Below are 13,110 nucleotides of genomic sequence, written 5' to 3'. Positions count from 1 at the left end.
TCACTCATAGGTTATTCTTCTTGATAGAGTCGCACATAATTCTTAGGGTTTCTTCTTTTTTTTTAAATATCCTTTTATCTGACTTTTCCTCAAATAAGTTGGTGTTAAGTGCTTTATCTTCAATCTCACTAATTCTGACTTCCATTGCCTCAGTTCAGCACCTGTGACTTTCTATTGAGTTGTCTCATTCTGAAATTTTATTGTTAATCTTCTGGATTTCTGATTGCTGTCTCTCTATGGATTCTTGCAGCCTGTTAAATTGTCATCATGCTCTTCTCTAACCTTTTTAATTGCCTCTATTGTGTGTTCTGAATTTGCTTAATTTCCTTCTTAATTTCTTGAAGAGTTCTGTATATTAATCTTTTCTATTCTGCCTCCCGTAAGTCCAAGAAATTTTCCTCCTCTGGAAAATTTCTAGATTCTTTATTCTGGGACCTTGCTGAAGCCATCATGGATTGCCTGTTTATGTGATTTGATATTGACTGTTGTGTCAGAGCCATCAATGAGTTATTATATTTATTTATTTTATGTTTGTTTACAGTGTCCTTGTTTCTTGTTTTGTTCTGATATGCCCAAATAGGCTGATCGTATGAGCTAGTTTGATTATTGCCATCTTTGAAGCTCTAATGTCCTGTTACTGCATGGTTAGATCTGTTACTAGGTATGTGAGCTCAGGAGTCTGCCCAGTCCTCCTGTATGGATTCATCTCAGATTCCCAGGTAGTTGGCCACCAAGTGTGTGGTGTAGGTTCTCACTTACAGACCTAGACAGGCATGGGTGATTGGTGTAGGCACAGACATCTGGCTACAGCAGGGGGACACGCTCTGAGCAAGGCAGGGGGCTGACGGCCGCCCCCAAATGTCCTGGAGGAAGGCGTGTCCCTGTTCCCTGGAGCACGTAGGTGATTGGGTTTTGCAGCCAGACTGTGAGCACCTAATGCTGTTGGCTGTAAGGACGAGGGGGCACCTCTTATTCATGGGCCCCTATTGCAAGTGGCTAGGTGGCATGGGTGGAGTCACCAGTCCTCAGGCCCCTGATGTGGGTAGATGAAGACCTTGCTTAATGGGCAGAGCAGTGTCAAATGTTAAGAACCTGCCACTTCACAGCCGAAACAGTTGAAGTTAGAGTGCTGGTATATACCCTGTTATACTGTGGTAATGAGGGCCTACGTTGTTGAGATGTGCTCATACAAGTCTATGCAGGAGGAAAGGCACTCAAAGTCCGTGGATCCCTTATGCCTGCGCCTAGGCAAAGGAGCTGTGCCTAGCCTGGGTTCCTGGCTTAGGGGAGCCAGCAGTTTATTTTTTCCCCTGTTTGTTAATTTGGTCACTGTCCAAGGCAGGGAGAATGGCTCTGGGCATGTGACAGATCCTACTTCTGGCCCAGTGAGTCAGCAATTGCTGAGGCCAGTCCAGGACCCAGTGCAGAGCAGGGAGCAGGGAGGTAAATGGGAGAGAAGTTTTTCCCTAAGGAGGGTGTTTTTGATCCATGTGGTAGGCCGTACGCAATGACTTATCTTTCGCCAGATTGAGGGCTGCTTCTCACTGGTTCTGGGTGGTCGTGTAGACTCTCTGGCGCTGGGTCTCTCCTGGTGCAGAAAATGCACCTCCTGAGCATGGCTGCTTGTCTGCCTCACCGCTCTCACCCACGAGTTGCTTAGGCCTCAAGGGCTTAGGTGCTCACCAGGTCAAGTCTGGCAGCTCCTCACAGCTTCCAAACTGTCTTTCCCTCCCCCAGCCACTCCGTCTGGTTCCTCAACTCAGCCTTTGATGTTCAGGGCTCCCAGATTGCCATATATAATCAAATCACTTGTGTTTTTGGGTCTTTGTTGTAAGAGTGTCCACCAGAAACATCTGACTACTCCACCATCTTGGCCCCGCCTCCTCTAGAGGCATACTTAGCTTTCTTTTCAGAATAATCTAAAAGGTCCATTTCTGGCAAGTCATAGAAAAATAGAACCATGTCTAGGTACTGAATGAAAGGGCTGAGGTGTTGGTTTGAAGAGTGGTAATTAGACATGGTTTCTAGTTGGGTTTGTAACTGTGTTGTTAAGCTGACGTTCCTCTAGCTTTTGATGCTTATAAATGGGAGCCTGCATGTGTGGTGGTGTGGGGAAGCGTGGCAATCTATAAATGATTTGCTTTTGTCATAGTGTTCAAAAATTCTGCCCACTCTCCTCATTTTTGACAGTGGAATCATGAGAATATGAGAAAGAAAGGAGGGAGAGCCAGGAGGAGGGAAGCAAGAGAAAGAGACAAAGGGGGAAGAAAGAGAAAGCAGTTATTTTAGCTGAGCATTTCTGTTTTCCAGCTACTGAGTGGCAGGTTTGGCCTTTCCCTACCCTCCTGGCTCTGAATCCTTCCCTGCAGGACCATTTCTATGAAAGGGGCCAGTGACCCCTGCCAACTGCCAGAGAATCCCACCCCTAGATCCCCTTCATCAACAATAGTGTGGCTATTATACCTCTCCCTCCTTTCATTAAATAATGGGTTATATTATTTCCAATAACACTCTAAATCCTTTTTTAATCTTTTCAGAATAGGTCTTCCCATTTTCCATAGCCTGCACCCAACCAATAAATGCACACATACACACACACATGCACACACACACAACCCAATTCTCTCAAACACTCTAAGACCCTTCTTGAGATATGTCAGCCCAAATTTAGGAATTTTCAAATGCACTTTAAAATGAAAAACCTTGGGGACTGTTGTTCAAATCTGCTGTGAATCTGAAAGGACTTGCAGAGGGCCACTTTAGATATTCTTTCACATTGTTACTGAGTTTTGGTTTTTGTTGTTTGTTTTAGTCCCACACTATGCCCAAGTTAGAAAAACTCAAACGGCTGACTCTGCTCTAAGACAAGTGGCTCCTGATTAGAGTCCTGGCACTTCCAATTACTCTTAAGTGTTGGTCATGAATCTACCCAATTCCATCCCCACATTCTGTATTAATAAACAAGAAACTCAGCAGCCCACCTTGATAGCTGGAACCATGAAGTAGAGGCAAGCCATCCTGTCCATGCAGACATTAAACAGGCAGTGTTGGTCTCCAAGAGAGCTAAGGATGTCTCCTTAGTATATGACCTCTGTTTTGCCAGCCTGACTCCTGGTAGCTTCTTCTAATAGTGTATTGCTAACAGCTACTGCGTGGCACACTTGTGTATGTGAGTGTGTGTGTGTACACATGTGTGCCTGTGTGTGCATTTTTGTATGTGTGTGCATGCACGTGATGTGGGGGTGGGAAGCTGGGCAAGGACTGGGAAGTTCTACTTCACTAGCTGATCCTCAGATACAGAGTCTTTGTAGGTCTGTATTTTGTGCTATGCCCACAGCTCCTGTTTTGCCTGGCACTAGGGGTGTGGGAAGCAGTGCCATGGAGTGGAGAGAGTAGACTAGTGAGTTTGGAATTGGTATGTATGCCATTGAATTCTTGCTTTACCGTGTTAAACTTGGGCCTTCTCTTTAGAATGGAGATAAATAGTACCCTTCTCACAGGAATGTTAGGAGTTTTGCCTGTGGAAACACCTAGTGAATATTTGTGAATGATTAAATAAATGTTCTAAGAAACTACCCTACCTTCCATATCAGGGTCTCGGTCTGAAACCTAGAAACTGGATAGCTTCATATTCTCTTACTCTTTGCCTTTCCCACCTTATTATTAATGAACACATGTATGTTCCCAACGAAATTGTAACTAACAACTTCTGTTTATAGAGTGCATAATAAATGCTAGGAGTGGTGCTCAGAGATTCGTGTGCATTAATCAGACAATGCTTACAACATTTTTACAAGATAGTGTTACCTCATTTTACCAATGAAGAAACCAAGGCTCGAGGAGTTTAGTAATTTGCCTAAATTCTACAGTTAGAAAGTAGAACGAGGGTCCAGATCAGATCTCATGCAAAGCCTGTACCACATCCTGCTGCTCCTGGGAGGACAGGCTGCTTACTAATCATTACATTTCCTGCAGCCTCTGGTACAGTACTTCACACACAGTAAGTACTCAATAATTGTTTGAAAATGATAAGCACTCAGTAAGCACCTGACTAAGAACTCATAGTGAATCTGTTTCAAAATTATGGTTCTGATTTAAAGGAAGCCTATTAGATTGGTGAAGGCATCCCTGGGTGGTGCAAATGGTTAAGCTATCAACTGCTAACCAGAAGTTGGAGGTTCAAGTCCACCTAGAGGATCTTCAGAAGACATCCTGGCAATCTACTTCCAAAATATCAGCCACTAAAAACCCTGTGGAGCACAGTTCTACTCTGACACACATGGGGTCACCATGAGCTGGAGTCTACACAACTGGCAACTGTTTTTTTGTTTTTTGTTTTTTTTTTAATTTTAATTTTATTAGATTGGTGGAGGTGAGGCTACAGAGGCCTCAAACAGTCACTGGCTGTCTTCCTGGCTGTCTTCCAGATGTTGGTAAGACCAAGAAATTATCCATGTCATGAATTCTTTTCTTTTGAACAGAAAACAGGAAGAAGCTAAGCTAAAAAAAGAGGGATTCACCAAACAACTTATCCTCCGCCACTATAACGACCCCAGAGATGAACTGGAGGTTGGCAAGGATGGCCACATGTCCCGGTGTTTCTGGTTTGAGCTGCTGAAGGGGAAGCCTCAGATGCCACAGGTCAAAAAGGATGACCCTATGATGAAAAAATTTCATTATGCTTTGGTGGACGGTTCTTCTCTGACCTAATATCCTGATGAAATTCCTAAGGGGAGAGGAGGATGGAGGAGGCAGTGTGTAATGAAAGGGAATGACAGATGGGGCATTTCCATTTCAGCAGAAGATCCCAGGAAGTACTGGGGACGTCTGACGACTTGAGTTTATTCAATCCCTTTTTCCATATTCCTTCACTCTGGGGGCGGAAGAAGTCAACTCGGGAAAGGGGTTGGGGCAAGATCTCCAATTTTACATGTCTAACGTCTATTTGAGGAAACCTCTGGTTGTAGCCAATAATTTTGTTACATACTTGAGGGCCCATGTGTTTCTGAAAAAATGAGTTCTCCTTGATTTATTTTCCTGATTATTAGAGAGAACCACTGGGGCTTTAGCATCCACGGAATCTAGCTAAGGGAGGAGAAGGATTTTGTAATAAGTTCCTAAAAGTTCAAAATGAAAAAGTCTCAAGAATCCGACAGAGTCAGTGCTGTAGAGTGGTTACAGATAGATTTTATGAAATAGTTCACATACCCGTAGTTATTCCTCAACCTTCCTTTGGCCCTGGTATGTCCATAGATAATGGTGGGGAGACCTGATCCTCCTTCTCTGTGCTGGAACAACCTTGTCAGGCAGTGCTCGGTAGTTCTGGCTTCCAGCAATTCTGCCATTAACAGGACAGTCTGACCAGACTCCCCTGTTAGTATCCACAAGATTAGTTTCAAGGAATTTGGGGTTAAAATGAAGGTGCAAATAGTGTGAACCTACGGGAAGAACGTGCAGCAGGGAGTGAAGGGACCCAGGCACTGATGTGGCACTGCCATTATCGTGCTCAGTGACAGTGGGAAAGTGAGTCACCCTCTCTGGACCTCTATGGCCTTATCTGTCAATAGCCAATTAAAAAATTAAATAGTATAAGTGTATGACAGTTAACATCATTCTATGTAAGAATTATTACTACCATTATTGTTATCAATATTTGTTCCTTAACTGGGATTTTATCTATCCTTCTGGTCGCCTAGCTGTCTGCCAAAGCTATTCTAACCTCCCTTGGGGTGGTGTGTACACCAACATATTCAGTGACTTGCCAAAGCAAGCTATCGTTGGAACCTTCACACCTTTTGGATGTGGTAGCATTTCTTTTTCTAATGGGTACGTGAGATTCCAGACAAACTAGAACTTGTGGTTAAGTGAAGGGGTGGGGGAAGAACTAAATCCCAACAAAGGGAAGCACAGGAAAGCAATCTTTTTAATTGACAGTCTAATAGGAAAGACAGATAAAGAAAATGAAACATATACAGTCATGCGTCACTTAAAGTCCACAATATATTCTGTGAAGTGGGATCTTACGTGATTTGTATGTTGTGGGAACACCATATTATATATAGGCAGTCCCCAGATTACGAACAAGTTCCATTCTTAAGTCTGTCTGTAAGTCAAATTTGTATGTAAGTCAAAACAGTTAGGTACAGTTCATATCTAACGTCACTTAGTCAAATGTTTGTCTTAATATATAGTATATGGTGTATCTTTCTATGCATAAAAAACATTAAAGAAATACTTCCAGATACACTAAAACATCTTTAGCATAATAATCCAGTAATAATAATAATGTTTGGATACATATCGCAAAGTAGCACCTGTTTGTTATTATGAACCATTGTGTGTACATTGAATTTTTAATGTCATAGGCTTTACGGGGGTTGGGACCACGGACATATATGCGGTTGGACGTTATCCAAATGGACTTTATGCGGCACATGACTGTACATATGTTCATGGCTGTTTGTTGTACAGACTTGCAAATTAGCAAAGGCCCAAAGGGCACAGGAGTCCCCAGATGGTGCAGACAGTTAATGTGCTTGGCTGCTGACCAAAAGGTGGTTTTAATTCACCCAGAGGCATCTCAGAAGAAAGACCTAGTGATCTACTTCTGAATAATCAGCCATTGAAAACCCTATGGAGCACAATTCTACCCTGACACACATGGAGTCGCTGTAAGTTGGAGTCGACTCAACTGGATGGCAACAGGTTTAAAACACCCTAGGTCTTAAAGAATCAGATTGCACCATCCAGGTGGTGATGATGTGTCTCTCAAGAGCCAAAACCAGTTGCCTTGGAAGTAAATCACCAGGCCTTTCTTCTTAGGCACCTCTGAGTGGATTTGAATTGCCAACCTTTTGGCTTTACAGTCTAATTCTGAAATATCAGTCTTTGAAATCCTCATGGAGCACAGTTATACTCTGACACACATGGGGTCGCCATGAGTTGGAATCAACTCAATGGCAAACAACAAAAATGATAGGTAGTTAGGATAAGATAGAGATAGATATATAGACATAAATGTAGGTAGGTAGGGACCAGTCCCTGGAAAAGGACATCATGACTGGTAAGGTAGAGGATCAGCAAAAAAGGATGACCCTCAACAAGATGGATTGACACAGTGGCTGCATCAATGGGCTCAAGCATAACAACAATTGTGAGGATGGCACAGGACTGGACAGTGTTTCATTCTGTTGTACATAGGGTCACTATGAGTTGGAACCGACCCTACAGCGCTAACAACAGGTAGGTAAAGATGTGCAAATTCACAAAGCAGTGATTCTGAGTGGCAGGGAAAGAGGGTGGAGGGTGTGTGAACTGGGGAGTTTTGAGAATTCCAGCTACTAAGGCTGAGAATATGCATACAAGTGACAGTGTGGAGGTAGGAACAAGACTGAGGGGCACTGTCATAGGGAGCATGAATGTTGGTGTTTTAAAGTTCTGTGGCTCTACTCTGCCTTAGGAAACATCCCGCAGCATAACTATCTCTTTGTGAAACCAGAGATGGTTAAGCATAGAGATACAACACTGCCCCAAGAGTGGAGGCTGACCAGGGAGACCTGTCCTGTTTTCTGTAACACTGGTGGTTTCTCTCAGGGCTTCAAACCAGCTTGTTCCTGTTCAAACCCCTGCTGAGAATTTGCATTTCCAGCAAGTTCCCGGGAAGTTTTACATAAGAATTACCTGGGGATCTTGTTAAAATGTAGATTATAATTCAGTATAGCTGGAGTGGAAATGCAAATTCTCAGCAGGGAACTTGTTAGAAATGCACATTCTCAGCAGGGGTTTGAACGAGTTCAAAGCCCTGGTTTCTCTACAACCTTGGGAATTACTCATTAGGATCTACTGGGAGGTGAAGCCTGGGAAATAGTAGGAAGTCCTCCTCTCACAGTGGAAGCAGTGGTGGCCCAGTAGAAGCCAACAAAGTGTTTTAGCTTCCTATTGCTGCTGTAACAAACTACCAGATTCTTGGTGCCTTAAAACAACAGAAATTTATTTTCTTACAGTTCTGGAGGTCACAGGTCCAAAACTGGTCTCTATGAGATAAAATCAAGGTGATGGCAAGGCTGGTTCCTTCTGAAAGCTGTAGAAGAGAATGTGTTCCTTTGCTTTTTTTAACTTTTAGAAGTCACCCACACTTCTTGACTCTTCTTCCTCCTTCAAAGCTAGCAGCGTAATGTTTTCATATATTTTTCTGTCTGCTTCCATCATCACATTTCCTTCTCTGACTCTCATACCTCCCTCCTATAAGGACTCTTGTAATTAACTGGGCCTACCCAGATAATCTAGGACAATCTCGCTATCTCAAAACTCTTAAAGTAATCATATATGCAGAGTCCCTTTTGCCATATAAGGTGACATATTCACAGGTTCTGGGGTTAGGACATGGATATCTTTGGGTGGCTATTATTCTCCCTACTGTACCAAGTGAAGGCTATTAGATGCCTGTGTTCTGAAGCATCCCCTTTTGACCATTAAACATTTTTCCCCTAAATCTCATAAAGTTTTGTTGTGTTCCAGGCTTCATTATATTCTAGAATCCCAGTAATTGCAGTTTTTTTTAAATTGTGGTAAACATATGCATAACAAAACATTTGCTGTTTTAACATTTTTTACACGTACAATTCAGTGACATGAATTATGTTCCTCATGTTGTTGAACCATCACCATTATCCACTTGCAGTTTTTTCTCTATCACCCTTAACAGAAGCTTAGTGTCCCCTAAGCAATGACTCCTCCTTTCCTTTCCCTCCCACCTGCCCCTAGTAACCACTGATAAACTTTGGTCTCTATACATTTGCCTATTCTAGATATTTCATATAAGCAAGATCATAAAATAATTGTTGACCACTAAACTTTTGGCTTTTAAAAAAATTATCAAGTGATGTGTGCTTAGACAACCTCAATGCCTGAAACTAACCCATGTCTAATCCAAGGCTCCACCCAATTTACCTCGCATCCCGCAGCCTCCCCGACTCTAATCCCGCCCCATCTCACACTCAGAGGCTCAGGAAGAGGAGGGTAAGAGATAGTATTAAACTTCAGGGGGTGGTCGAGGTGAGTCAGATGGGCTGAAAGAGTCAAGTGAGGGTGTCAGAATGTCCACAGCCTTAAAATAGCCAAACAAGTGCAAGTAGCAGAGGCTGCAGAACTTTTTTTTTTTTTTTTGGCTTAGGCTAATGAAATAGTTTGTTTTTGGCACAAACTTAAACCTCAAGTTTTGTTAAGAAAAGTTAGGCAAGCAAATGTCCTCACAGTCTGGGATAATTCAGCATGGATCGGGACAAATTAAGTAACATTTGACTTTTAACAGAATTGAACTCTTGTTTTAAGAGCTAGTTTATTTTTCGTTGCACTTGTAGCAGGATGAGACAGGAAATAAATGACCTCTGAATGGTTCATTTCATCTGACCCTACTTAGTTTCATCACTAAGCTGTGAGCCCAGACCTACTCCCTCAATCTACCAACCGGCCTTGATTCCCTCTCAGGAGGCAGTATGGTGTCTGTCCACATTTCTTTCACTCCCGTAATTCCACACAATAAACTAAGTCCATGCTTTAGACACGCACAATGGCTTGTGCCCAGGTATTTTGCTTATATCTTCCTCCTCCCCTTCCCACTCTTGGAATGTTCTCAGACTGCAGGAGAACGCCAAGGCGGGGCTTCCCCAGCCACTGGCTGCAGGACTCTTGAAGACCACCTACAGCAGGCATTAAATTACCCCTCCTCTGTATACATTGTTCTTTTGCAATATTACTTAACCCCATACTTTTGCCTTCTCTTCCATTTGCTCAATTTCAATTTAGGCAAACCCCAGAGCATAACTCTGGTGACTTATATCTAAAGCATCCTAGACAGAAACTTTGGAACAAAGGCAGCACAAATATATAAATCCAGCAAATAAAAACTCATGAAATACATAGCTTTAGGAAGAGGTCAGTGTTACAGTTTATCTGTAAGGCAGGCTCTCGGTGAACTAAAGCACCCTGTGGGTAAACTACAACTCACCTTCCAGATCTGCTGAATTTGAAGTTTTTGAATGAGACCCAATCACATATTTTTCCCATCTTCTCTATTTTGACCTCTCCTAACTTCAAGATGATGGGAGTTGAAAATTAGGTCATCCAGATAGCAGGAACCTTTTTTCTACCAGCCTCATAAATATGCTTTTGCATGCTTCTGCCCTGTTCAGCATTTCATAGGTGCTGACCATGCTCGTAGTGAAGCGCCGCTCACCATTTCCCTTCCTTGGCTGTTTTTACAAGCCAGGTCTCCCGTTGAAATGTGTCAGCAGCTGGCCCGCAAAAAGAGTGCAGGTCAGCAAAAACCAAAAAGAAATAATGGACTAACGCTTGATTCCCAAGATGCAAATGTAGAGAGAGACAGATTAATAGGAGTAGTGAAGTGCCTGGATGAGTCACAGGTAAACATGTGCCCTTGGTGTGGAGGGACCTTTCCCAGCTTTGATGTTGAGAAGGAAAGAAGATGACAGAACCTGGAAGCCTTTCAAAGGTTGAGAAAGCACTCACTTTCAAAAAGTTCTTTTGTCTCCCAACCCTAGTAGTTGAGCAGTTTCAAAAGAAAGACTAGGAAACACTATAAAAGTTTATGGCATTTTAATTGAATATCTTATTCTGAGATACTACAGACAAGCTGAAAAAGTAACAGTTGCTTTTATGAAGAACAAACGTATTTTCAGTCGATTTTCTCTGGGTTGTTAAAGTTAGACTCCTTGGAAACTGTTTCTAGTGAATTCGATTAAAATATCTCACCCTTATTAATTGCAAATATATATCACTTGAAGATGACAGAGCACTTTGACATGTTATTTCATTTTCCCAGGAACCTTATGATTAGGTGTAATTCCCAGCAGAGGAAATTAAGGCTCAGAGAAGATGGATGCCTTTCCCAAGACCACTTGGCTTTTATATTTGGTGGAGAAAAGCATTGAAGTCAGCTTTGAGGCTCTAATTCCAATGCTTCTTTCCCTTTCTAGCCCTTAATATGTTAATAAGGTCTAGAGCTGAGTACACATGTTGTTGTTAGTTGCTATCAAGTTAGTTCCAACTCATGGCGACTTTATGTATGGATGAAGTGCTGCCTGGTTCTGTGTCATCTCCATGATCTTTCACATGTTTGATCCCATTATTGCGGCCATTGAGTCATTTCATTCCATCTCATTGAAGGTTTCCCTTGTTTGCACTAACCCTCTACCAAACGTGATGTCATTCTAGCAATTGGTCTTTCTTAATGACGTGTCCAAAGTTAAAAAAGATGAAGTCTTGCCATCGTTGCCTTTAAGGAGTATTCTGGTTATGTTTCTTCTAAGATTGATTGTTCTTCGTGGCATATTCAGTATTCTTTACTAGCACCACGATTCAAATCCATCAGTTCTTTTTCTGTCTTCTTTTTTCATTGTCCCACTTTCAAATGCATATGAAACAATTGAAAAGATTAGTAGTGATAATAATAATAATGTGGTTATGAGCAGGGGCTTTGGGGCTAGACAACTTACTCATATGTCTAGCAGTTGGCTTGAGCAATAGGGGTGACTGGGCCATATGTCTCCAGTATCCAGCAGGCTAGCTCAGGCTTCTTCATATGGTGGCTGGGTTCTAAAAGCATCAGGAGAGAAGGCAGCCCTCCAGAGCAAGCCTCTACTTGCATCATGTTTGTTAATCTCTCATCGCTCAAAGCAAGTCACATGCCCAGACCTAGATTCAGGGGGTAGAGAAATAGACTCTCTCTTCTAGAGAGAAGCTGTAAAATTTTCCTGCCATGTTTGCACTCAACCACGGGGCGACTCTCAAATATAAATTGTTACTTTCTTTCTCTCTCTCTCCTCCCATCTGTCTGTATCTCTAATCTCTATCTCTCTCTGTCTCTCTCTACCCACAATTTTATTTTGATAGATCATGTATAGTGAAATTTTAGATGCTTAAATATATACCAGTTCCTCCCCTCAAGGGTGTTAATAAAAACTTACAAGGCTTGAGTATCTTCTCTCTCCTGGTTCTGGTCCAGATATTCTTCTGTTCTAACTTGGAATTCTGTATTATCCTCTGATCCCTTTCTATATGCGGTGCTGGTCCAACCTGAATTGGTCATTTTCTTCTGTCTCAGGTCTCAGGCCTGCTACCTACAATTGCTTACAAAGTTCAGACACTATGAATTCTATATTTATATTGCGTTAGTGATTTCTGTTACTGTTTGGTATACTACAGAATCCCACACATTCTCAACCTGCTGGAGATGTGAACTCTTCAAGTGCTCTCTAAAATACCTGTAAACATCTTCTAGAAATTAATCTTTATGACAATACCAAAAAACTAGTTGCCGTTGAGTGAATACCAACTTATGGTGAACCCAAGTGTGTCAGAGTAGAACTGCATTCCATAGGATTTCCAGTGGTTGTGCTCTTTTGAAAGTAGATTGCCAAGCCTTTCTTCTGAGGTGCTTATGGATGGATTCGAACTGCTAACCTTTTGGTTAGTAGTGCTCAACCATTTGCACCACCCAGGGCCTCCTTCATGATGACAGTGGGAGTAATTTAATGGACTTCTCTGGTTATAGGCTAAGTGCTGCCTTGAAAACTTCCCAGCTTCTCCCAAGCCTGTCCTTTCCTCCAAGGTGGTTTCCCCTTGTGGTTGTAGGCTGGGTCAACTTTTTAAGGAACTGCCGGACTGTTTTCCAAGAGAGAACTTTCTGACCTCCCCTCCCCCTCATCTTAATGATGCTTCTTTTCTCCCACAGTCAGGTGTTTTACAACTGTAGCATTTGGGGTTAGCAGCTCTCTACTTGCTGCCTTACTGGGGCTTTGCTATTAAATATTCCACACTGACTTCCATATGAATTCTACTGCCTAGTGAGAGTTTGTATCAAAATGGAACTTGGTGACTTCGAGAGTCTCAGAAGGCCCAGCCTGCTCTGGCCCCTTTCCAACCTCATCTCTTTTTTTTTTTTTTAATTGTACTTTAGATGAAGGTTTACAAAACAGATAGTTTCTTATTAAACAGTTAGTACACATATTGTTTTATGACAATGGTTAACAACCCCACGACATGTCAACACTGTCCGTTCTCAACCTTGGGTTCCCTATTACCAGCTTTCCT

General features: G+C 42.3%; 1 protein-coding gene across 2 annotated transcripts in view; it reads left to right on the top strand.

The window, feature by feature from the left end:
- LOC111821398 (uncharacterized) overlaps nt 1-13,110 on the top strand; it is a 72,329-nt gene that overhangs the window by 44,560 nt on the left and 14,659 nt on the right. The window contains exon 7 of one of the 2 annotated variants that reach the window (XM_023735726.1): nt 4,482-5,225. The exons of the other annotated variant lie outside the window; for it this stretch is intronic. Within the exon in view, the coding sequence (XP_023591494.1) occupies nt 4,482-4,710 (229 nt within the window). The 3' untranslated portion in view covers nt 4,711-5,225. Of the gene's footprint in view, nt 1-4,481; nt 5,226-13,110 lie in introns of those variants that run through there. 2 annotated transcript variants of the gene reach the window in all.

This window comes from Trichechus manatus, unplaced genomic scaffold (genome assembly GCF_000243295.1).
Source record: "Trichechus manatus latirostris isolate Lorelei unplaced genomic scaffold, TriManLat1.0 scaffold00081, whole genome shotgun sequence".
Lineage (NCBI taxonomy): Eukaryota > Metazoa > Chordata > Mammalia > Sirenia > Trichechidae > Trichechus > Trichechus manatus.
The sequence above is the reverse complement of the archived record's forward strand: the minus strand, read 5'-3'. Positions and strand labels throughout refer to the sequence as shown.